Raw genomic sequence first — 25,759 nt, forward strand, 5'->3', positions numbered from 1 at the left:
CCAACAGCCAATACAAAAAATAACAGCCCATAAAAAGGTCCATTATTATTCTAGTTTTGTACTTTGATATTTGTACTGATATTAGGGAGGGGGGAGGGGGGGGGGGGGCACAGCAAATCATATTATGATAAATAAATAAAATGGATAAAAATAAGTGAACAAAGTTGATGTGCAGCTTCAATCATAAATCAAATCAAACAGTCTGGCAACGTGAGACTATAGTGAGACTATAGTGAGACTATAGTGAGACTATAGTGAGACTGGCAGCGGCAGTCGACGCCAGCGTCCTCACTTCCCACATTCACACACCGACGGTGGCGAGCTCACACCGACCGACTCACTGGAGGCGACGTGGGGTTCAGTGTCTTACCCCAAAGACACTTCCACATGTGGACAGGAGGAGGAGGAGCCGGGATTAGAACCGCCGATCATTGGACGACCTGCTCTACCTCCTGAGCCACAGCTTTGTGAACGTGAACTAGATTTGATTGTCTGTTTGTTATATGTTGTTGACGTGTGGGGAAAAAATAAACAATGAAGCAAGTTAAAGTAGAAAATAAAAACCACAGCGTGGAACTCACTCTCCACCACGGTCTTGCGCGCCGAGCCGTCGTCGTTCATCTGCTGGATGTTTCCGAAGTGGATGTCGCTGAAGAAGATGCGGTTGGCGCCCCGCCCCCCGCCGCCGCGGTAGTCGAAGGTCAGCGCGATCACGTTCTTCATGTGGTCGGGGTCCTCGAACGGCTGGACGGACAGACGGACGGACAGACAGACAGACAGAGGGACGGACAGACGGACAGACAGAGGGACGGACAGACGGACAAAGGGACGGACAGACAGACAGAGAGACGGACAGACGGACAGAGGGACGGACAGACGGACAACGTTAGCATGCTTAGTATTAGTAACCAAACCTAAACCAAATAAACAACACTAAAATCGGGGGAAAAAAATATGTTAACTACATAAAAACGACATGAAAACTACAATAATAACAGCCCTGTCTGAAGTGAGTGGTGCTGTACTGTACTGTACTGTACTGTACTGTACTGTACTGTACTGTACTGTACTGTACTGTACTGTACTGTACTGTACTGTACTGTACTGTACTGTACTAGCCCTCCTCCCTGGCCTCTGTCTGTGTGTTAGGCTGCACAAGAGTTACACTTGTTGGTGACAATATGCTACTTCCGTGCTCGGACACAGGGACACACACACATAGCTGTCAATAGGAGTGGTTGCACCACTCAAAAACAATAACTAACTGAAACTGTACTGTGTTTACAAAACTAACTAAAATGGACCTAAACCATTTGTTTTAGTTTTTCTCACTGATTGTCCAACTGTAATTGAACATGTATTTTTAAATGGTATCTTTTGTTGAGTTTTGATTACACAATACTTTCTCTAACCTTGTTCAATCCTGAAAAAATTACCCAAAGTTATACTAAAACTAACTACAAAAGTAAACCAAAACCAACTAAATACTATTTAGAATTAGCTGAATTAGAAGAAAAAAATGAATTGTCAAAACATTGACAATTACACAAAGTAAATTGTTTAAACTACCTACTATTAGACCCTCCAGAAAAATGCGGACAAAAAGCCTAGATTTTGCGATGAGATATGCAGGGTTTTATGTGCTTTTATACGATGAAATATGCGGGAAGTTGGAAAATATGCAGGAAGTTTTCACATTTTCATGGAGGGTCATAATATGATCTTGGGGGTCCTTGACATGGAAATGTTTGAGAACGACTGACACGGAAACGTTACATGAGGTTGTTCAGAAAACTCTCAGGATTTAGAAGACATTCTGCAGAATGTTTCCCGGGTCCAAATGGGATAAGGCAGGGCCGGAATCCGGCCGGAATCCGCGTGATCGTGCGCTATCGTGCACGCGCGCCGTCTCTATGTGCGTCGCTGTAAAAAATGTGATATTTTGCGATCTTTTGGGGTTGATTTGAGGTTAATCTGACTTAGTTATGAAAAATATAGCATTAGCTTAGCAATCCGGACCAGCCAAGCTATTGACTAGGGTCAAAATACTACAGGATGTTGTTGATCGTTGAACCGGAAGTGACTTAGGAAGATTCGTCTATTTTGGCCAAAATCAGCGTAATGGTGCTTTCCCGCCATCTGGTGGCGATTAGAGAGAATACACTATCAATGAAAAAAAAATGAAAAAACATCTTTTCAAGCCACCAGATCTTTCTTGTATGTTAAAACGATGAATTAAAAATATGCCAATTTGTTACCCAAACAAAAAAATTGGGACTGGCAGTCCAAGGGTAGCTGCCCTTCTCACCAACAATAAAACACAAATATTTTTAGACACCATTTATTTCATTCGGATTAGCAGGGAAATTATCTGTGGAACTAAAAGAAGGGGCCCCTGGTGCCCAAAGTGCCCATATGGTAGATCCGGCCCTGTGTGGTACCTTGATGGGCGCGTTGAGGTTGTTCTCGTCCGACAGGTGCACGCTCTTCAGGATGGTGCGCTCCGAGTAGAGCAGGTAGCCGTCGTAGTCGTGGCAACTGGCGCCGTCCTCCGCCAGCATGCCGTGCGCGCACGCGCACGTGCGCGCCACGCCGCCGCGGAACAGGCACAGCTGCTGGCAGCCGCCGTTGTTGTCCTTGCAAACGTTGGTTCCTGAACGGAGAGAAACACAATGTGGACCCGGTGAGACCCAAGGTCCACAAATATGTTTTTGAATAAGACCGAGGTCCGGTCCCATGCGCGGCGTCCATCGGAGAGCGGGGCTCTATGCCCGTTTAGTATGGTCAAGCCAAGCTTATACAAATCAGATCGCCTTCCAACCAACCAATAATGGGGTGCAGAGTGCAGGCCCGGAGTGGAACTCCAAATCAGGCCGGGAGTTACTGTATACGCCCTGGCAGGCCACAATTTTGGGGGTCCTTGGGGGACATTTTGGGGGCCTTTGGGGGACATTTTGGGGGCCTTTGGGGGACATTTTGAGGGCCCTTGGGGGACATTTTGGGGGCCCTTGGGGGACATTTTGGGGGCCTTTGCAGCAATTTCACATGAGAAATGTACCATCTGATGTTATTTATATTATTAACTTCTTCCCTCCATTAACATAAGACACACAATGTAGTTGTGCTGCAGCAACACTGCCTGAATTTAATTGAAATTGACTGTGGCTGGCCTGGCCTGAGCTTAGGAGAGATTTTTTTTTTGCTGGCCTGACCTGATGCATTTTTTATAATTTGCCTAGGGTCCGCAGAGAGGTGGTCCGCGGTCCGGTCGTGGACCGCGGTCCGCCAGTTGAGTACCCCTGTTCTACACATTACTTCTAAATCCTAACAGTTTTTTGGAGCAGTGGTTCCCAGAGTGGGGTCCGGGGACCCCCAGGGGTCCTTGAGGAAGTTCCAGGGGGTCCCCATCCAAATGATAGTTTGTAACCAAATGGACCCTAATGGGTGTCTAATGGGTCTATTTGGTTCCATTTGTACACTCTCAGAGTTATAACAGGCTACAGCAGGCCAATGTGAAAAGGGTGGGATATATTCCTCAGCCAAGTAGGAACGTCAGTGAAAGATTTCACGTAAATTGCACACTGCTTTTCATGATTTGAGGCTTTTTGTTCAAAACGGGCCAATCCTGCAAACTTTGAAAGCCAATGTTAGCCAAATAGGAAATACGAAATATCGGACGGATCCGTCTTGAACACATGACTATAGAGATAGTGTGTAAAGATTTGCGGGATTTTTGGACAGAATCTGGAGGAGTAATATAATTGTATTTTTTCAAAAGTCGGCCTCCTGGTGGCGCTATAACAGGCCGTTCTGGAAAATGTGGGGCAGAGGTTCATCGTTGGCATCCAGGGAGTGTGTGTGTGCAAAATGTGGCATCGACCGGGTTAACGGTGCCGGAGATTATCTGTACGGACACACAGATTCACACACACATGCACGGAGTGCAAAACATACTCTCTCCCCATGCCTTCAGCCTGGTGGAGACATTAAAACATACTCTCTCCCCATGCCTTCAGCCTGGTGGAGACAATGAAACATACTCTCTCCCCATGCCTTCAGCCTGGTGGAGACATTAAAACATACTCTCTCCCCATGCCTTCAGCCTGGTGGAGACAATAAAACATACTCTCTCCCCATGTCTTCAGCCTGGTGGAGACATTAAAACATACTCTCTCCCCATGCCTTCAGCCTGGTGGAGACAATGAAACATACTCTCTCCCCATGCCTTCAGCCTGGTGGAGACAATAAAACATACTCTCTCCCCATGCCTTCAGCCTGGTGGAGACATTAAAACATACTCTCTCCCCAGGCCTTCAGCCTGGTGGAGACATTAAAACATACTCTCTCCCCATGCCTTCATGGTGGAGACAATAAAACATACTCTCTCCCCATGCCTTCAGCCTGGTGGAGACATTAAAACATACTCTCTCCCCATGCCTTCAGCCTGGTGGAGACAATGAAACATACTCTCTCCCCATGCCTTCAGCCTGGTGGAGACAATGAAACATACTCTCTCCCCATGCCTTCATGGTGGAGACAATAAAACATACTCTCTCCCCATGCCTTCATGGTGGAGACAATAAAACATACTCTCTCCCCATGCCTTCATGGTGGAGACAATAAAACATACTCTCTCCCCATGCCTTCATGGTGGAGACAATAAAAAATACTCTATCCCCATGCCTTCATGGTGGAGACAATAAAACATACTCTCTCCCCATGCCTTCATGGTGGAGACAATAAAACATACTCTCTCCCCATGCCTTCGGCCTGGTGGAGACAATAAAACATACTCTCTCCCCATGCCTTCAGCCTGGTGGAGACAATAAAACATACTCTCTCCTAATGCCTTCAGCCTGGTGGAGACAATAAAACATACTCTCTCCCCATGCCTTCGGCCTGGTGGAGACAATAAAACATACTCTCTCCTCGTGCCTTCAGCCTGGTGGAGACAATAAAACATACTCTCTCCTCATGCCTTCAGCCTGGTGGAGACAATAAAACATACTCTCTCCCCATGCCTTCGGCCTGGTGGAGACAATAAAACATACTCTCTCCTCGTGCCTTCAGCCTGGTGGAGACAATAAAACATACTCTCTCCCCATGCCTTCAGCCTGGTGGAGACAATAAAACATACTCTCTCCCCATGCCTTCATGGTGGAGACAATAAAACATACTCTCTCCCCATGCCTTCAGCCTGGTGGAGACAATAAAACATACTCTCTCCCCATGCCTTCGGCCTGGTGGAGACAATAAAACATACTCTCTCCCCATGCCTTCGGCCTGGTGGAGACAATAAAACATACTCTCTCCCCATGCCTTCGGCCTGGTGGAGACAATAAAACATACTCTCTCCCCATGCCTTCATGGTGGAGACAATAAAACATACTCTCTCCCCATGCCTTCAGCCTGGTGGAGACAATAAAACATACTCTCTCCCCATGCCTTCAGCCTGGTGGAGACAATAAAACATACTCTCTCCCCATGCCTTCGGCCTGGTGGAGACAATAAAACATACTCTCTCCCCATGCCTTCGGCCTGGTGGAGACAATAAAACATACTCTCTCCCCATGCCTTCATGGTGGAGACAATAAAACATACTCTCTCCCCATGCCTTCATGGTGGAGACAATAAAACATACTCTCTCCCCATGCCTTCAGCCTGGCGGAGACAATAAAACATACTCTCTCCCCCATGCCTTCAGCCTGGTGGAGACAATAAAACATACTCTCTCCCCATGCCTTCGGCCTGGTGGAGACAATAAAACATACTCTCTCCCCATGCCTTCGGCCTGGTGGAGACAATAAAACATACTCTCTCCCCATGCCTTCATGGTGGAGACAATAAAACATACTCTCTCCCCATGCCTTCAGCCTGGCGGAGACAATAAAACATAATCTCTCCCCATGCCTTCGGCCTGGTGGAGACAATAAAACATACTCTCTCCCCATGCCTTCGGCCTGGTGGAGACAATAAAACATACTCTCTCCCCATGCCTTCATGGTGGAGACAATAAAACATACTCTCTCCCCATGCCTTCAGCCTGGTGGAGACAATAAAACATACTCTCTCCCCATGCCTTCATGGTGGAGACAATAAAACATACTCTCTCCCCATGCCTTCAGCCTGGTGGAGACAATAAAACATACTCTCTCCCCATGCCTTCGGCCTGGTGGAGACAATAAAACATACTCTCTCCCCATGCCTTCGGCCTGGTGGAGACAATAAAACATACTCTCTCCCCATGCCTTCATGGTGGAGACAATAAAACATACTCTCTCCCCATGCCTTCATGGTGGAGACAATAAAACATACTCTCTCCCCATGCCTTCGGCCTGGTGGAGACAATAAAACATACTCTCTCCCCATGCCTTCATGGTGGAGACAATAAAAGGTACCTTGCTGTCGGGCGCGGTTGAACACCTTGATGTCTTTGAGCTGCACTCCGATGCCCGTCCTCAGAGACACAGAGTCTGTGGCGTTGTCCTTACTGCCCCTCTTGATGGAGCCGTTGGCATGGGTCCTAGGACGCAGGGCACGCACACACACACACGCACACAGCACGCACACACGCACGCACGCACACAGACGCGCCCACGCACACACACAGACAGCAAATGATATATCAATTTGCTGCAGGCGTAGTAAAACAATCAATCGTCTTGTGGAGGAAATAAAGACAGATTTATACTTTAGCTGTGAAGCTGGTGTCACTCACTGACCCCCCCCCCCCCCCCCCCCCCCCCAAGTTACTTAGGACATTCTACACACGTAGCTTCTATCTATATTCTATGGAAGCCTCGTGGGTCTTAACCCGCCACGGGTGGGTCTTAACCCGCCACAGGTGTGTCTTAACCCGTGGCAACTGGCGTATGCTCCCCAAATGTCTGACCTGTCGCTTCACCAGTAGAGGTAGCTCTGTGTTGGTGTAGTTACCTGTCTGACCAGTAGAGGTAGCTCTGTGTTGGTGTAGTTACCTGTCTGACCAGTAGAGGTAGCTCTGTGTTGGTGTAATTACCTGTCTGACCAGTAGAGGTAGCTCTGTGTTGGTGTAATTACCTGTCTGACCAGTAGAGGTAGCTCTGTGTTGGTGTAGTTACCTGTCTGACCAGTAGAGGTAGCTCTGTGTTGTTGTAATTACCTGTCTGACCAGTAGAGGTAGCTCTGTGTTGGTGTAGTTGCCTGTCTGACCAGTAAAGGTAGCTCTGTGTTGTTGTAATTACCTGTCTGACCAGTAGAGGTAGCTCTGTGTTGGTGTAGTTGCCTGTCTGACCAGTAGAGGTAGCTCTGTGTTGGTGTAGTTGCCTGTCTGACCAGTAGAGGTAGCTCTGTGTTGGTGTAGTTACCTGTCTGACCAGTAGAGGTAGCTCTGTGTTGGTGTAGTTGCCTGTCTGACCAGTAGAGGTAGCTCTGTGTTGGTGTAGTTACCTGTCTGACCAGTAGAGGTAGCTCTGTGTTGGTGTAGTTGCCTGTCTGACCAGTAGAGGTAGCTCTGTGTTGGTGTAGTTACCTGTCTGACCAGTAGAGGTAGCTCTGTGTTGTTGTAATTACCTGTCTGACCAGGGGCCTATTTCACGAAACTTGGATTAGAGATTAAGCCGGGCTTTAACACATATCCTGGTTTAATATATCCTGGATCAGTGCTTAACCGGTTTCATGAAAGCTTGTTGATCTTGCCAGATTAATTTAACCAGTTAACCTGGATATGTTGAGGCTTGATTCGGTTTCATGAAAGTGATGCTACATAAGTTACCATGGAAACTAATGCTTTGGACTTAGCCTGCTCCGGACCAGGCTAACAGCCAGGTTTAACCTAATCCTGATGTCTTTACTGTTCATTACATTAATCAGTCAAACTGATCACAAACCAATGATGTTTTCCAGATTCATTCAATTATTATGGTTTTATGTTGCCTTATTTGTATCGGTCTGCATTAAAGGACTAATTTAAGCACTATATAAAATCAAATAACCAAAATATATAGGCTGCACAACATCATGACAGCTTGTGAGCTTGTAGATCAGCTGCTTTTGGTGAATGTTCCCCATGAATAGGTTTGCTGTCGTGCAAGTGCACGGTTAAGAAGAATTATTATATTATATTATATTATTATTATTTTTTTTGTAAAAGTGAAAACCACTAAATATTACCATTACTCATTGTTTTACAACATATTACCATTGTAACGTTTCACCCACTACTAGTCCTACATACTTACACCTAGAAACCCCATTCAAACCTATTTAGGTTCATCCTACGGTGGACATGTGTGCCTGAAAAGGAATCTTTGAAATGTTTCATAGTTTTAGAAATATAGTGCTTTCAAATTTGAGACATTTATAGGCAGATAGTGGCACTTAAAAAATTCACTTTCACCTAGAAACTCCATTCACACTTTGTAAAATTCAGCTTACTGTAGAGACACATGCTGGAACTTTTTACTTTGAAATGTTTTGTAGTTTCTGAGTTATTTAACTTAAACGCCCAATGCATTCTCATTGGCAACAGCACAAACTTTGGCATGCTACATGAACCATGACCCGGCCCTGTCTGGACCACAACCCCCTTCTCCAAAGGTAGCTCCCTCAGAGGAGGGAGTTATGGCCAAATATCACAATGCGACAATATCATTATGCTTACAATATTAAGAATTCTGTTTTAAGTTAATAGTAGTGGTAAAATGTAAACTATATTTTTGGGGTAGTTAATCATTCAGTCTATCCACTATTGAGAGTATGTTCTCTCTTTAATTACAGCAGCAGTATTTATTTTAGAAGCTTAAGTCCTTGTATCAGTAAGTCTTGAATAGATTAGTAAAGATAATGAGATATACAGAAGGGGGCTGTAATGCAACTATTAAGGATGCAAACTGCCTTAATACCCCATGAAGAAGAAGGATCAGTAAATCTGTGATCCACATAAGGAGTCTAGAGACAAAAAGCCAGACTGTCTATTAAGCCTGGCTTGCTGATCCCGGCTCGCCAAATCCACCAATTCTGAGCCTCGCTTGGCTTTAGTGGAACGGAATAAACCAGGCTATAAAGATCAGGATTTAAAAAGCCTGGCTTTGGCCTAAATCCTGGATTAGTTAATCCAAGTTTCGTGAAATAGGCCCCAGTAGAGGTAGCTGTGTGTTGGTGTAGTTACCTGTCTGACCAGTAGAGGTAGCTGTGTGTTGGTGTAGTTACCTGTCTGACCAGTAGAGGTAGCTGTGTGTTGGTGTAGTTACCTGTCTGACCAGTAGAGGTAGCTCTGTGTTGGTGTAGTTACCTGTCTGACCAGTAGAGGTAGCTCTGTGTTGTTGTAATTACCTGTCTGACCAGTAGAGGTAGCTCTGTGTTGGTGTAGTTACCTGTCTGACCAGTAGAGGTAGCTGTGTGTTGTTGTAATTACCTGTCTGACCAGTAGAGGTAGCTGTGTGTTGTTGTAATTACCTGTCTGACCAGTAGAGGTAGCTCTGTGTTGTTGTAATTACCTGTCTGACCAGTAGAGGTAGCTCTGTGTTGGTGTAGTTACCTGTCTGACCAGTAGAGGTAGCTCTGTGTTGTTGTAATTACCTGTCTGACCAGTAGAGGTAGCTCTGTGTTGTTGTAATTACCTGTCTGACCAGTAGAGGTAGCTCTGTGTTGGTGTAGTTGCCTGTCTGACCAGTAGAGGTAGCTCTGTGTTGGTGTAGTTACCTGTCTGACCAGTAGAGGTAGCTCTGTGTTGGTGTAGTTGCCTGTCTGACCAGTAGAGGTAGCTCTGTGTTGGTGTAGTTACCTGTCTGACCAGTAGAGGTAGCTCTCGAACACGCTCACAGAGAACATGTCCATGTTGTTGGTGTTCAGAACCACCTCTCTGTTCTCGCCCGTCTCCAGGTTGATGCGTTCGATCTTGTCTGTCCGCGCGTCGCACCAGTACAGCATGCTCTCCTACAGATACAAATATATATATATACTGTACATACATCACACCATACAAACCATGTACAACCCAGATTCGGCACAAACAAGGGACTAAATTAATTTCGCTCCTGTGCCACCAAAATGTGGAACGCCCTACCAACAGTCATTAAGACATGTGAATCCCTTGACTCCTTCAAAACCGCTCTCAAAGGGCACCTACGGATGGCTGCAATTCAAAACTGGCCCCCGTAAAATCTGAATCCCCCCACCGCCCCCCCCTTTCCCCCCTCACTGTATATGTTTCTTTTCCCTTTTTGCTTCCTTTATGATGAATTCCTGTTCTGTTCTTTAACTATATAGAAGTGTCTATTTGTACGTCTCTAAATGTTTTGATGAATTGAACAAGGTGGACCCTGTTGTAAACAAGTGTAATGCTTAATTTGGTCGTCCACTCACATGTAGTTAACAATCTTTGTATTGAGTTTGTGCTTGAAATGTACTGTAATTCTGCAAACTGTTAATACATATTTCAATCAATCAATCAAAAACCAGTACAGCATGCTCTCCAGTGGCGATTAGAGTGTTCCGCGGGCCCTGAGGTGAGATTGACTTGACCGTCTTGTTTTGACTGTTCAAATAATCAAAACTCACCTTTTATCAGGCGATGTCAGAGCAGGGCTAACAACTGTATATAAAACCACCGCACAGACCGGAGCAAATCAGTCTGCTCTTAACGTGCAGCCAAGCAGCCCAGTTTAAACACTCTATTTCCTGCCAGGGCCGTGAAGGGGCCTTCACAATAAAGCGTCACCCTTTACCTCCCACTGAACTACATTTTACTGCTTATTATTGACAGGAAATAGTCACGGTAACTTAACAGCGTGTTTGTGGGAGAGAGAGCCAGAGAGAGAGAGAGAGAGAGAGAGGGGGGGGGAGAGAGCATACAGTTTATCCTATCTATCAATACAAATAATTATAGGCCACAGTGCTCCAAAAGATAGCCTGCAGAAAAGGTCCTCATGGAGGCAATTGTGAAGTCCAGCAAATTAACAAATTAGGTTAGGGCCGAGTTAACGATCCATTGTTCAGGGGTGGACCATAATAACTCTGGTTTTTCTGGGTAGCCGTCAGCATAATTGTAGTTAAGCTGTGTCCATTTTAACAGGATCAGTTTCCTCCCCCTTTCTAGCCCCCTGCACACACACACACACACACACACTGTAACCGTTGGCTATCGTTAGCATTAGCGCACACTGTTTACCTCTCCCCGGAAGCGTTTACATGTCAATATACAATTTAGGCATTTATCAGACGCTCTTAATCAGAGTGATTTACATTAAGCAAGAACAAAAAAGCAAGGGAATACATCACATAAAAATAATCTATCATGAAACATGCGTAAGCTAAGAAAGTAACAGTGGAATATCTATATAATTAAACTATACATATAAACTATACATATATACTATACTATGCTATACATATGTACTATGACGTGCTATGACTACATACAATGCAATTATAGTGCTGTCTACATAACATGCTATAAGTCTACAGAAATGCTATCTAAGGGGGTATAGGGTAAGTGCTACGGGCCATGATGGAGTCTGAAAAGGTGGGTTTTCAGACTACGACTCTCCAGACTCAAATACCACATGACGACAGTGTGATTTAAGTGTGGCTTATTAGCCAGGCTAGCTGTACGGACCTGGTAGATGAATAACTATGAATCGTATCACCTGGTAGTCTATGGAGACGCCGTTACAGACCTGGTAGATGAATAACTATGAATCATATCACCTGGTAGTCTATGGAGACGCCGTTACAGACCTGGTAGATGAATAACTATGAATCATATCACCTGGTAGTCTATGGAGATGCCGTTAGGCCAGCTGATGCTGCCGTTGACCAGGACGCGTCTCCCGGTTCCGTCCAGACGAGAACGCTCGATGCGAGGGTACTGACCCCACTCTGTCCAGAACAGGTACCTGCACGCACACGCACACGCACACGCACACGCACACACACACACACACACACACACACACACACACACACACACACACACACACACACACACACAATTTATAACCTCGCAGGGACTCCCAACACAAAAAAACAACTATATCCAAGAAGGATATTAGAATTCACATCAAACCATTCATGCATGTTGTATTCTATTGATAATGAAAATGTACCTTATTTAAAAAAAAATATATATATATATATATATATATATATATATATATAATATATATATTAAGTCACATTTATCGACACGTAATAATATCATATTCTGGTTCTGTGTGGAATGTGCTTGTGACAAAAACAGCCGTTTATTTAAATCGATGCTAAAGAATTGTATGAAATAAACACATCATGTATGAAATAAACCCATCATTGGGTTAGCTCCCATCATTGGGAAAGCTCCCATCGATGGGAAAGCTCCCATCGATCCACTGATGACGCAATGCGCTGTGAGCCGATAGGTCGCCTGTTTTCGGCACGCCACAGCGCCGCACAGCAGGGACGAGCAGAGGCAGCGGCCAGGCTGCCCTCCTCTCCTTCCTACCCTTCAGAGGCAGCGGTCAGGCTGCCCTCCTCTCCTTCCTACCCTTCAGAGGCAGCGGTCAGGCTGCCCTCCTCTCCTTCCTACCCTTTCAGAGGCAGCGGTCAGGCTGCCCTCCTCTCCTTCCTACCCTTTAGAGGCAGCGGTCAGGCTGCCCTCCTCTCCTTCCTACCCTTTCAAAGGCAGCGGTCAGGCTACCCTCCTCTCCTTCCTACCCTTTCTCTGGGTGGACGGTGATGGCCCGCGGCTTGTCCAGACCCTGGGAGATGACCACGTAGCGGAACGACCCGTTGAGACGCGCCACCTCGATCACATCGAAGCCCTGGTCCGTCCAGTAGATGTTCCCTGTAGAAACGAGAGGAGAGAGAGAGTAGATTTAGCCCTGGTCCGTCCGGTATGTGGTCCCTGTGAAACGAGAGGAGAGAGAGAGTAGATTTAGCCCTGGTCCGTCCGGTATGTGGTCCCTGTGAAACGAGAGGAGAGAGAGTAGATTTAGCCCTGGTCCGTCCGGTATGTGGTCCCTGTGAAACGAGAGGAGAGAGATTATATTTAGCCATGGTCCGTCCGGTAAGTGGTCCCTGTGAAACGAGAGGAGAGAGAGTAGATTTAGCCCTGGTCCGTCCGGTATGTGGTCCCTGTGAAACGAGAGGAGAGAGAGAGTAGATTTAGCCCCGGTCCGTCCGGTATGTGGTCCCTGTGAAACGAGAGGAGAGAAACTTTCGTTGACTATCTTTTTTCACTGGCATGAACTAAATAAAAACTAAACTACTTATGATGAATAAAACTAAAGACTAGAACAAATAAAAAATAGATAAAAATGTCAGGGATTGACAGTAGTCGACTAGGGGAGAAGAGAGATCCAGTAGAACTAGAAGACAAGTTATTTTTATGTTTGGTTGCGATCGGGTTTTGCACTCCTGAAACCTGCTATCCAGACCTGGTGTCCAGTGGAACTACAAGTCAAGTCCAGGATGTAGGTCACCTGCTACCCAGTAGAACTACAAGACAAGTCCAGGATGTAGTTCACCTGCTATACAGTAGAACTACAAGTCAAGTCCAGGATGTAGTTCACCTGCTGTCCAGTAGAACTACAAGTCAAGTCCAGGATGTAATCACCTGCTGTCCAGTAGAACTACAAGTCAAGTCCAGGATGTAGTCACCTGCTATCCAGTAGAACTACAAGTCAAGTCCAGGATGTAGTCACCTGCTATCCAGTAGAACTACAAGTCAAGTCCAGGATGTAGTCACCTGCTATCCAGTACAACTACAAGTCAAGTCCAGGATGTAGTCACCTGCTATCCAGTAGAACTACAAGTCAAGTCCAGGATGTAGTTCACCTGCTACCCAGTAGAACTACAAGTCAAGTCCAGGATGTAGTCACCTGCTATCCAGTAGAACTACAAGTCAAGTCCAGGATGTAGTTCACCTGCTATCCAGTAGAACTTCAAGTCAAGTCCAGGATGTAGTCACCTGCTATCCAGTAGAACTACAAGTCAAGTCCAGGATGTAGTCACCTGCTATCCAGTAGAACTACAAGTCAAGTCCAGGATGTAGTCACCTGCTATCCAGTAGAACTACAAGTCAAGTCCAGGATGTAGTCACCTGCTATCCAGTCGACGGCGATGCCCTCCACCCTGCCGATGCCGTTGGTCACCACGTCCTCCCTCCACGTCTGGTCTCTCTTGGCCCGACTGATGGTGGACAAACCCATGTCCACCCAGTAGATGGTGTCGTTGTCTAGTGGGGACAGGGGGACAGACAGGGACACATTAGAGGGTTAGGGACAAACCCATGTCCACCCAGTAGATGGTGTCGTTGTCTAGTGGGGACAGACAGGGACAGACAGGGACACATTAGAGGGTTAGGGACAAACCCATGTCCACCCAGTAGATGGTGTCGTTGTCTAGTGGGGACAGACAGGGACAGACAGGGACACATTAGAGGGTTAGGGACAAACCCATGTCCACCCAGTAGATGGTGTCGTTGTCTAGTGGGGACAGGGGGACAGACAGGGACACATTAGAGGGTTAGGGACAAACCCATGTCCACCCAGTAGATGGTGTCGTTGTCTAGTGGGGACAGGGGGACAGACAGGGACACATTAGAGGGTTAGGGACAAACCCATGTCCACCCAGTAGATGGTGTCGTTGTCTAGTGGGGACAGGGGGACAGACAGGGACACATTAGAGGGTTAGGGACAAACCCATGTCCACCCAGTAGATGGTGTCGTTGTCTAGTGGGGACAGGGGGACAGACAGGGACACATTAGAGGGTTAGGGACAAACCCATGTCCACCCAGTAGATGGTGTCGTTGTCTAGTGGGGACATGGGGACAGACAGGGACACATTAGAGGGTTAGGGACAAACCCATGTCCACCCAGTAGATGGTGTCGTTGTCTAGTGGGGACAGGGGGACAGACAGGGACACATTTGAGGGTTAGGGACAAACCCATGTCCACCCAGTAGATGGTGTCGTTGTCTAGTGGGGACAGGGACATGAGGGGACAGACAGGGACACATTAACACGGGAAACTGCATAATATACTAAATAGCTTGACACTGATGGTTCTCAGACCCCATGTTCACCCAAGTAGACGGTGTTGTTTTCTAGTGGGGACAGACAGGGACACATGAACACGGCCGATGGTTCTCAGACCCATGTCCACCCACTAGATGGACATTAAAGGTGCTTTTGTGTGACACTTTGACACTAGCAGTATAATTCACGACAAAACACAAACAAAGTTGACAATACAGACTTTCTGTCCGACGGCGTCAATGTGTTTTGTACAGAAAGTGTCGCAGAGACCTGAACCCATTCTGACCTGAGATCAGATTCTATAAATGTTCTTCTCCATCCTGACAGTTTTCTGGAAAAAGCCATGTTTCTGTGTCAGTCGTTCTTCGATTAAAAAAAAATAGCAGACCTACAAGCTTGTAGATCTGCTGTTTTTCAATAGCTAAAGCATAGCATAATGCTATAACACCAAAAAGGGGTTCCCGTTCAGAATGGGTTTGAACTCACCGGCGTGGAAGTCGATGCCCACGGCCAGGGAGGTTCCCGACACCGGCACCAGGGCGTCAGACTTGTCGTTGGGGTCCAGCGGGATGCCGCGGATACCCTCGTGGACCGAGTAGAGGAGGAACGACCCCACGCCTGGAGGGGACAGACAGACAGACAGACTTCCTTATTGACATTCCCCATTGCTAGCTGCGACAGAGCAGATCAGAGGCAGGGACGTATAGGGACGCGCAAGCTAGCCACTGTCGGTGCTGGAGGCGGTACAAGGAAGAGAGGATTTCAGAGCTGCCAAAACGGTCAAACACAGATAAAAAAAAAATACTTAACGGCTTCTGCGCCAAAGGGAAATTCTCAGACGTTTCCGTTGTCTCCTATAGCTCCGATATGCTTCTTTTGAAATATATCTAACCCGCATCAAGGATGTGCACCACGGACGTTTCCGAAGTTATGTATGTCTGTGCACCATGCAGCCGGGGAGAGATGGCACGGGACCCTACGTGTATAAAGTCATCCAAACGTCATAAACTTTACGTACGTAGGGTTCCTGTAAACTTTACGTACGTAGGGTTCCGAGCGGGGCTAAGTATAGAGCCCTGCATGGGGCTCAACGGGAACGCTACGAGCTTCAGGCGGGGTTTGAACACCTGCTGTCAGGAGCAGGCGCTCAGGATACAGAGCTTCAGGCGGGGTTTGAACACCTGCTGTCAGGAGCAGGCGCTCAGGATACAGAGCTTCAGGCGGGGTTTGAACACCTGCTGTCAGGAGCAGGCGCTCAGGATACAGAGCTTCAGGCGGGGTTTGAACACCTGCTGTCAGGAGCAGGCGCTCAGGATACAGAGCTTCAGGCGGGGTTTGAACACCTGCTGTCAGGAGCAGGCGCTCAGGATACAGAGCTTCAGGCGGGGTTTGAACACCTGCTGTCAGGAGCAGGCGCTCAGGATACAGAGCTTCAGGCGGGGTTTGAACACCTGCTGTCAGGAGCAGGCGCTCAGGATACAGAGCTTCAGGCGGGGTTTGAACACCTGCTGTCAGGAGCAGGCGCTCAGGATACAGAGCTTCAGGCGGGGTTTGAACACCTGCTGTCAGGAGCAGGCGCTCAGGATACAACCAGCCAAAACCCCACATCCTCCCACAATTATTATTAACCAGATTCAGAGCTTATATATATACTTATATGAATATGTCTGAGGAGAAGGTGATGTCTCTCTCTCTCTCTCTCTCTCTGGATTTAACGGGAGTAAAAAACATTAACAGACAGACAGACAGACAGACAGACAGACAGACAGAAGGACGGACGGACGGACGGACGGACGGACGGACGGACGGACGGACGGACGGACGGACGGACGGACGGACGGACGGACGGACGGACGGACGGACGGACGGACGGACGGACGGACGGACGGACGGACGGACGGACGGACGGACGGACAGACAGACAGACAGACAGACAGACAGACAGACAGACAGACAGACAGACAGACAGACAGACAGACAGACAGACAGACAGGTAGGTCCCTACCTTCACAGGACTGCTGTCCGCTCTTCAGGCTGTACCCCGCGGTGCACATGCAGGCTCTGGTGGTGGGCGAGGTGGGCAGACACAGCTGGGAGCAGTCTCCGTTGTTGACGCTGCACAGGTTGGAGCCTGAAGAGGACATCATAACAAAGGACGGTTTGTTGGTGGCTTTCACCTCTATTTTATATGTTTTTATAGAGGGGTAGACAGTTAGGCTGACAGGAGAGGGAGACGGGAGAGAGATAAAGAGGGGGGGGGGGTGACATGTAGTCAAGAGTAACTATTCCACAATCTCAGAATGCTACATAGAGTCTGGAACTACACCTCCTGATGCTATATAGAGTCTGGAACTACACCTCCTGATGCTATATAGAGTCTGGAACTACACCTCCTGATGCTATATAGAGTCTGGAACTACACCTCCTGATGCTATATAGAGTCTGGAACTACACCTCCTGATGCTATATAGAGTCTGGAACTACACCTCCTGATGCTATATAGAGTCTGGAACTACACCTCCTGAATGTTATATAGAGTCTGGAACTACACCTCCTGAATGTTATATAGAGTCTGGAACTACACCTCCTGAATGCTATATAGAGTCTGGAACGGAGGGTTACACTGTAACCCAGGTTCTCTGAGTGGAGAGACTGGCTCTCCACTACATATTATTCAATATGTACGGGAACTGACCCCACAGGGGCAGTGTAATGGATACCTCTTTAAGACACATCCTCTATGGTGGCCCTGCCCAGATTCCAATCAGCAGGCTATTTAAGCCCCATCTGTGCAGAGCCACTTCGATTAACTTGATTGACACGAATTTCGGAGCGGCTCTTTGGTGGAGAGCCAGTCTCTCCACTCAGAGAACCTGGGTTACAGTGTAACCCTCCGTTCTCTATCGTGTTCGAGACTGGCTCTCCACTACATATTATTCAATATGTACGGGAACGCTATAAGACACACCGCGAGGAAATAAGCAGACCAGCTGCCCCCGCGGCAGCCCGAGGCAGTTTAACCTGAATTCCATCCGAGCCTATAAGTGGTGAGCGCCATGAGTCACAGGCGCTTGCCAAAATGCTCCAAAACTTCAGTATTCATACCAAGTAAGTAATACTCGTGGCCTAGGCGCCAGACGCCCCCTAGGCTCAGCTGGCCCAGCACGATGCTAGGCCAGTGACCACCGGGGTGAAGGGCTGCTCAAGCCAGCCCGTCAGATGCCCGGCCGACCTGACCGGTCAAGGTGCTGGTGGCCCTACCGCTGAGTAGCACGCAGGAGCGACTCCCACAGGGGGAGCGGATGCCACCACGTTCCATCGGTAGGACAGGGTGAATGTAGACAGAGTCGCCCATGTCACTGCTGTGTAGATCTCTGTCAGAGATACACCATTCTACAGCAACCAGGGGGCTGTCGTCCCATGGGCAGAGTGTGCCCGCCTTCCAGGCGACACTGGCACCCCTGCCTGCTTGTCCCTGTTGGATCGCCCCTGTGATCCGGTGGGACCGTCCAGCCTTCGACCATGGTCTACCCGAGCACCCCTGCTAAAACACACGAAGCGCTGGTCCGTCAAGTTGTGGGCATACGTGTGGCCCTGACATACAGCTCCAACGCTCTAGCGGGGCAGAGTGGGTGACCAGCTCTGTCTGCACACTTCATCCGTCTGCATGTAAAGAGAGGACAGAGCTCAATCACCTGATTGAGATGTGCCCCTGGGAGAACCTTGGGGAGAAGGTTGGGTCGAGGTGTAAAACTACTCCATCACCCGGCCGAGCGTGTCAGGGGTTGGCAGCGCTCGCACTTCCCACATTTCTCCTTGCAGACGTGACTATATAATGTCATGCTGTCTTGAGTGACAGCAAGTCAGGCTCACTGACTAAACGATTTTAAGGGGGCTCATCATAGAGCCTCCGGGGCAAGCGGCCTGGCCCCCAAACAGGACTGGCGGGGCCCTAACCTGAGCTCCTCTGGGCACCAGGGTGCCATTCGGGAAATGTAACCAGGTTACTGCAGTCTGCAGTCATGCACTCCCGCTCAAGTCAGCCCGTCGGACAGTAGGCCAACAGACTGTTGAAGCCGTGTCCTGATGCGGAGCCCAGCACACTCAGTGAGGAGGGTGCTGGCTGTCACATGGATACCACACTGGCATAACCTGCTAAATGCGGACGGCATCGACACAGAGTCCGTCACACAGATCTCAGATAGAGGGACATCTCGTCATCAGTGCATGGGCCACAAGGCCCTGCACGGATTGTGCCAACATCCCTGCCCACCTATATGCCTGCTGGATTGTTTCACAACCCAATGAGGGAGCCCAGTCTTGGAGCCATCTGCTTAAAACAGTTTGGCCCATTAGAGGCCCTGACAGGGCCCAACCGTGACTGCAATCCTGCTTCACCACCCTGCTTAGGAGGGTGGGAAGGGTGCAACTCAACAGGCTGACTGGCTCGTACTCTGATCAGGCCATATGGTATAGAATGCAGGGATTGGTGCCAGCACCACCTAACCATTGCCATGTAGGAAGTGGCAGCATCCTTCATGCACCGATAGGGACATTCTTGTGGCTGACACTGCTAACAACAAGAATGCTGTCCTGCGAGAAGCCACCCAAGTGTCCACGCTTAATTGGCTCATGCCGCAAGGCAGACAGTACCACCTACCGTGGGGGGACTGTCGACCTAATGTGCGAGCACCCTTCAGTAACTGGGTGATCCTTGTGTTGCCCTTGTGTGGGACGGTGGTCCGCCGTGTCACAAGGTCACCGGCATAGCCCATTACCCCTGGATGAGGAGGGAGCTCGCTCCGATAACCGGTTTCCCCCACACCTAATTACACCCAGGCGCTTAACGGCCATGCCGTAATGCACCCTTCTGGTGATTCTGCTCCCCCCTGACAGTCTCGTCACACTCTGCTGTGTGAACCGACGTAACTATACACATTTACATACATGTAAACTGACATTGTCAGCAATACGCCCGCTTAGTGCCTGACCGTAAGGACAGATAATGCACTGGCCGCATGTTCAGGGGAGCCGGGGGGGCACAGTGCACCGTGGCAGCCCTCAGCCCTAAGGGGCGGTCTGTAACGGTGTACAGCCGCGATGATCAACCAAGAGGTTCACCGACGAGGTCGGTTTCGCTCGGGTCTCACCGCGCTTCTGCAGCCAGAGAACCAAGGCTCCGCCAACGAGGTCAGCTTCACACTTGGGACCCTTTGGCCACACCGAACGCCGTCTCAAGGTTTCCCCCGACGAGCAGGTTCCACCAGGGAGCGGACGCACGGACCGAACGCCGTCTCAAGGTTTCCCCCGACGAGCAGGTTTCACCAGGGAGCGGACGCACGGACAAGACTGAGGCTTCCTCCGCGGGGCAGATTTGGCACTCAGTCTTGTTGCTGTAGTTCTCTCAGGCACCCGCTGGCTCAACTGCCAAGAGATGCCAGCCAGCAACTAGTGCTGTGGGATCCAGCACACGGGCACCGGTAACGAGGACGTCCCACGCTAACATACGCGGATGTACTCAAGAACGACGCAGGAGCGCAAAGTACCTGTACGCAAAGTACAGTTCCCTGGACTGTCAGGACTGAGGAGTGGGCTCGGTGTGCTGAGCACATCTAGCCATACCCCGCCGGTTGGCCTCCAACCGGACCCGTAGGCCCCTGGAGCTGCCAAACCTAACTGGGGTTGCGCAGCCTGAGGAGCCGTTGAGGCAAGTTGCTCATGATGGAGCATTCCTGCCATCACCTCCTGCGTCTGGTCATCTGCACAAGCCTTCTTAGCTTGTTGGAGCAATGCACTGACCTCCTGGCCTAACCAGGCCAATGGCTAACAAGGCAGCTTCATTGGACGAGCTCGGCCCTCCTGCTGCAGCTCGGATTGTGGCAGCCGATGGCGCCACACCAGAATAGTCTTGCCCGCTGCTACTGCCTGGGAAGCTTGAAGCCAGTTGCTGTATCTCCTCAATAATGCAATATGGTCACCGAAGTGCCGTGTAAGCAGGTGCCGGTGGCATTGACAAAATCGCCCTGTGTTGGCTAGCTGTGCCTAGATAGCCATGACTTTGTGACTTCTCTGGATGAGAAGAGCTTTTCTCTGTGGTTTCAGACCGGTAACCGGATTATACGCCGCAGAGTCACACCTAGGTGCGTGACCGGCTCCGCCGTGACACCCTGTATACTGTATCGTGTGCTCTGCCTGACAGCCACAGCACACTCTGCTGTGAGCTGAGCCCGGCTCCACCGTGAAACTACACCACGGACGCATGAGCTGACCCCGTCAGCAATACGCCCTATAGTGTGCCAATGGCTGAGATTCAGGCATACTTCCTGGCAGACCCAGCACGTGTTGTCTGTGTCACTGGGGAACCAGATCCACAGACAGAACTACACCACGGTCGCGTAAGCAGGCGCCCCGCCAGCAATACGACAGTATAGTGCGCTATAATGCCTGCAAAATTTGCCTTCAACCAAACGTCGGACAGACACAGCATGTCCTGTCCGTGACAGAACTACACCACGGACGCATGAGCTGACCCCGTCAGCAATACGCCCTATAGTGTGCCAATGGCTGAGATTCAGGCATACTTCCTGGCAGACCCAGCATGTCATGTCTGTGTTACCAAACATCGGACAGACACAGCATGTCCTGTCTGTGACAGAACTACACCACTGTCGCGTGAGCTGACGCCTCGCCAGAAATACGACAGTATAGTGCGTTATGATGACTGCCCAACATAAAGGGAAACATTCGACTGACCCAGCACGTTCTGTTTGTGTCACTGAACCCAGATCCACAATACCGAACCACATCATAGGCGTAACACCAAGGCGCAACACCAACAATACATGTATTCATGTACTTTTTGTATGTCTATTTTATATGGACCCCAGGAAGATTAGCTGTCGCCTCGGCCTCAGCTAATGGGGATCCATTCAATAAACAATAAACCATACCCTGTATAGTGTGCTCTAATGGCCGTCTGACCCCAAGGAATTTTGTTAGTCTCACCTACAAACGAGACAACAGCTAACCCGAGAGGGCGAGTCAACGCTCGCTCCCTAAACTGCACACTGTAGTGCGTTAATGGGCTGCTGACACTCGTAAGTAGTCTCACAGAAAACTTTCACTAAATCCTTCTTTACGGACCTGTCCATACCAGGTAGGGCAGGAAAGAGGTGGAGCCATAGCCTGAGCTTAGCTCACCCAGCTCTGCCAACCTGGGACAAGGTTCAAGGTAGTCTTTATTTGTCTCCCTATTGAGAAAAAATTGTCTTGGAGACAGTGTCACCACTGTATACAAATAGCATAGACGTTCACGTAAAAATGACATTTTTATGGGACATTTTAGTCTGTCAGTGTGGAAACGACTGGTCTTTTGCCTCTAAAACCAGGCCCCCATGGCCCCTCCAGCTTCAGCTGGAAGGATGAGACCATTCATACAGGGGGCGGGGTCCTCATACCAGGGCCCCCGCAGGACACACTCTGGTCATGGCCATCCTCTGTGGGCATGTGAGCTCCACATGCCGCCTGAGAAACCCCTGTTGTTTCCATCTCCTCTTGTCTCTATATAGATATATTCATATGTATACCTATATTATTTATTATATGTGTACTTATATATACATATATTATGTATACATCTTGTATTGTACACCATATTTTAACTGTTCGGACTGTGCTCAACAGGGAGTGGGCACATAGTAATTGCTTGAACGCGAGGGGTCATAATCTACCCTTTGCAGAATCTCACAATGCTGCCTAAGCAAATCAAGGCAACATGGTACCCTAAGACATCCCCATGACACGGGTTCTCAGTGTGCTCTCTCTTTGTTAGGACAGAGTCCATACCAAATCAATGTCCACAGTTTGTTTTGTGTCACCAGCAGAGTTATGGACCTCTGGAAGAGGTCGTACATAAACTTCTCCGCCGCTCTGAGGCGCTCTGGCACAGAACAATCTGACATTAAGCACACTGGAGGCTTCCAAACTTTTGTATATCATTCCAGTAGGCCTACAAGTCCACATGCATAGTGTGTTGTTGTAGCCATTATCATACTATAAGCATATAAGTATATATTAACCAGAACCAATTGTGACAGAGTAAGCGATTTAATTGCAGCGCCTGACAGTGGGTCATCGGGAGATTTTGTCTCCTGATCTTTGAGCCACACCACCCTCTTGTGAACCATGAGGCACAGTGCAGTCTGGGCAGCCGTCCCTCCTACACTATGACGCTCATGTCAACCTGTCAATGAGGAAGTTAGAACACGCTGGAATTGTTTGTTTACGCTCTCTGCCGTGTGGTCTGGCCGGACCGCGGCGGCAACGATCAGCGACCCTAGATGGCCTCAGAGTACGCCGACTAGGTCAGCTCCTCTGGGTTCTACCCCGCTACCCGCCGCAACGGTGTACAGCCGCGATGATCAACCAGGAGGTTCACCGACGAGGTCAGTTTCACTCGGGTCTCACAGCGCTTCTGCAGCCAGAGAACCAAGGCTCCACCAACGAGGTCGGCTTCGCACTTGGGACCCTTTGGCCACACCGAACGCCGTCTCAAGGTTTCCCCCGACGAGGCAGGTTTCACCAGGGAGCGGACGCACGGACCGAACGCCGTCTCAAGGTTTCCCCCGACGAGCAGGTTTCACCAGGGAGCGGACGCACGGACAAGACTGAGGCTTCCTCCGCGGAGCAGATTTGGCACTCAGTCTTGTTGCTGTTGTTGTTTTTGTGGAGCTACGCGGCGCCCCGAGAGGGGTCGTCGAGACGACCGGCTCTCTTCTTACCTAAGGTAAGTGGACTGTGTGCCACGCAGCTGTATGTTCTAAATATATATATATAGGCTATATATATCGTTTAATAATAAGTGTCAAAACTGCTGAGATACACGAAACGTCTGCTCTCGTGGAAATCAAAGAATCGAAGTGGCTCTGCACAGATGGGGCTTAAATAGCCTGCTGATTGGAATCTGGGCAGGGCCACCATAGAGGATGTGTCTTAAAGAGGTATCCATTACACTGCCCCTGTGGGGTCAGTTCCCGTACATATTGAATAATATGTAGTGGAGAGCCAGTCTCGAACACGATAGAGAACTACACCTCCTGATGCTATATAGAGTCTGGAACTACACCTCCTGATGCTATATAGAGTCTGGAACTACACCTCCTGATGCTATATAGAGTCTGGAACTACACCTCCTGATGCTATATAGAGTCTGGAACTACACCTCCCGAAATCCGAGTAAAGAAGCTGCCATTTCAGTTCACGGAAATATATTTTAAAATATCTTTAGAGCTTATTTTTTAATTACCTTTTCTGCTAAGCAGCACGCTATATATATGCTTAGATGATTTATATTTGTTTTGGGATACATTTGAGCGACTGTAAAGACTCCAGACTGTACAACGGAAGCATTTATATTTGACTCATGATCAGAGCTTCCGTTGCTCCAGACTGTACGACGGAAGCATTTATATTTTACTCATGACCAGAGCTTCCGTTGCTCCAGACTGTACAACGAAAGCATTTATATTTTACTCATGACCAGAGCTTCCGTTGCTCCAGACTGTATGACGGAAGCATTTATATTTTACTCATGACCAGAGCTTCCGTTGCTCCAGACTGTATGACGGAAGCATTTATATTTTACTCATGATCAGAGCTTCCGTTGCTCCAGACTGTATGACGGAAGCATTTATATTTTACTCATGACCAGAGCTTCCGTTGCTCCAGACTGTATGACGGAAGCATTTATATTTTACTCATGATCAGAGCTTCCGTTGCTCCAGACTGTATGACGGAAGCATTTATATTTTACTCATGATCAGAGCTTCCGTTGCTCCAGACTGTATGATGAAGCATTTGGAAATTGCGAGAGGAAACAGTCTGGTAACGAGAGACTAGGTGACATAAAGCCCAGGATGGACCTCTGAGCCACGGCCCAGGATGGACGTCTGAGCCACGGCCCAGGATGGACCTCTGAGCCACGGCCCAGGATGGACCTCTGAGCCCCACGGCCCAGGATGGACCTCTGAGCCCCACGGCCCAGGATGGACCTCTGAGCCCCGGCCCAGGATGGACCTCTGAGCCACGGCCCAGGATGGACCTCTGAGCCCCACGGCCCAGGATGGACCTCTGAGCCCCGGCCCAGGATGGACCTCTGAGCCACGGCCCAGGATGGACCTCTGAGCCCCACGGCCCAGGATGGACCTCTGAGCCCCACGGCCCAGGATGGACCTCTGAGCCCCACGGCCCAGGATGGACCTCTGAGCCCCACGGCCCAGGATGGACCTCTGAACCACGGCCCAGGATGGACCTCTGAGCCCCACGGCCCAGGATGGACCTTTGAGCCCCACGGCCCAGGATGGACCTCTGAACCACGGCCCAGGATGGACCTCTGAGCCCCACGGCCCAGGATGGACCTCTGAGCCACGGCCCAGGATGGACCTCTGAGCCCCACAGCCCAGGATGGACCTCTGAACCACGGCCCAGGATGGACCTCTGAGCCCCGGCCCAGGATGGACCTCTGAGCCACGGCCCAGGATGGACCTCTGAGCCCCACGGCCCAGGATGGACCTCTGAGCCCCACGGCCCAGGATGGACCTCTGAGCCCCACGGCCCAGGATGGACCTCTGAGCCCCACGGCCCAGGATGGACCTCTGAACCACGGCCCAGGATGGACCTCTGAGCCCCACGGCCCAGGATGGACCTTTGAGCCCCACGGCCCAGGATGGACCTCTGAACCACGGCCCAGGATGGACCTCTGAACC

General features: G+C 49.3%; 1 protein-coding gene across 1 annotated transcript in view; it reads right to left on the reverse strand.

The window, feature by feature from the left end:
- LOC310875288 (low-density lipoprotein receptor-related protein 1-like) overlaps positions 1–25,759 on the reverse strand; it is a 285,578-nt gene that overhangs the window by 165,298 nt on the left and 94,521 nt on the right. The window contains 9 exon segments of the mRNA XM_083788472.1: positions 582–744; positions 2,442–2,653; positions 6,399–6,523; positions 9,764–9,915; positions 11,750–11,876; positions 12,673–12,802; positions 14,060–14,194; positions 15,483–15,614; positions 17,002–17,127. Of these exon segments, the coding sequence (XP_083644598.1) occupies positions 582–744; positions 2,442–2,653; positions 6,399–6,523; positions 9,764–9,915; positions 11,750–11,876; positions 12,673–12,802; positions 14,060–14,194; positions 15,483–15,614; positions 17,002–17,127 (1,302 nt within the window).

The sequence above is a fragment of the Protomyctophum parallelum genome, assembly GCF_964188405.1.
Source record: "Protomyctophum parallelum genome assembly, chromosome: 18".
NCBI lineage: Eukaryota > Metazoa > Chordata > Actinopteri > Myctophiformes > Myctophidae > Protomyctophum > Protomyctophum parallelum.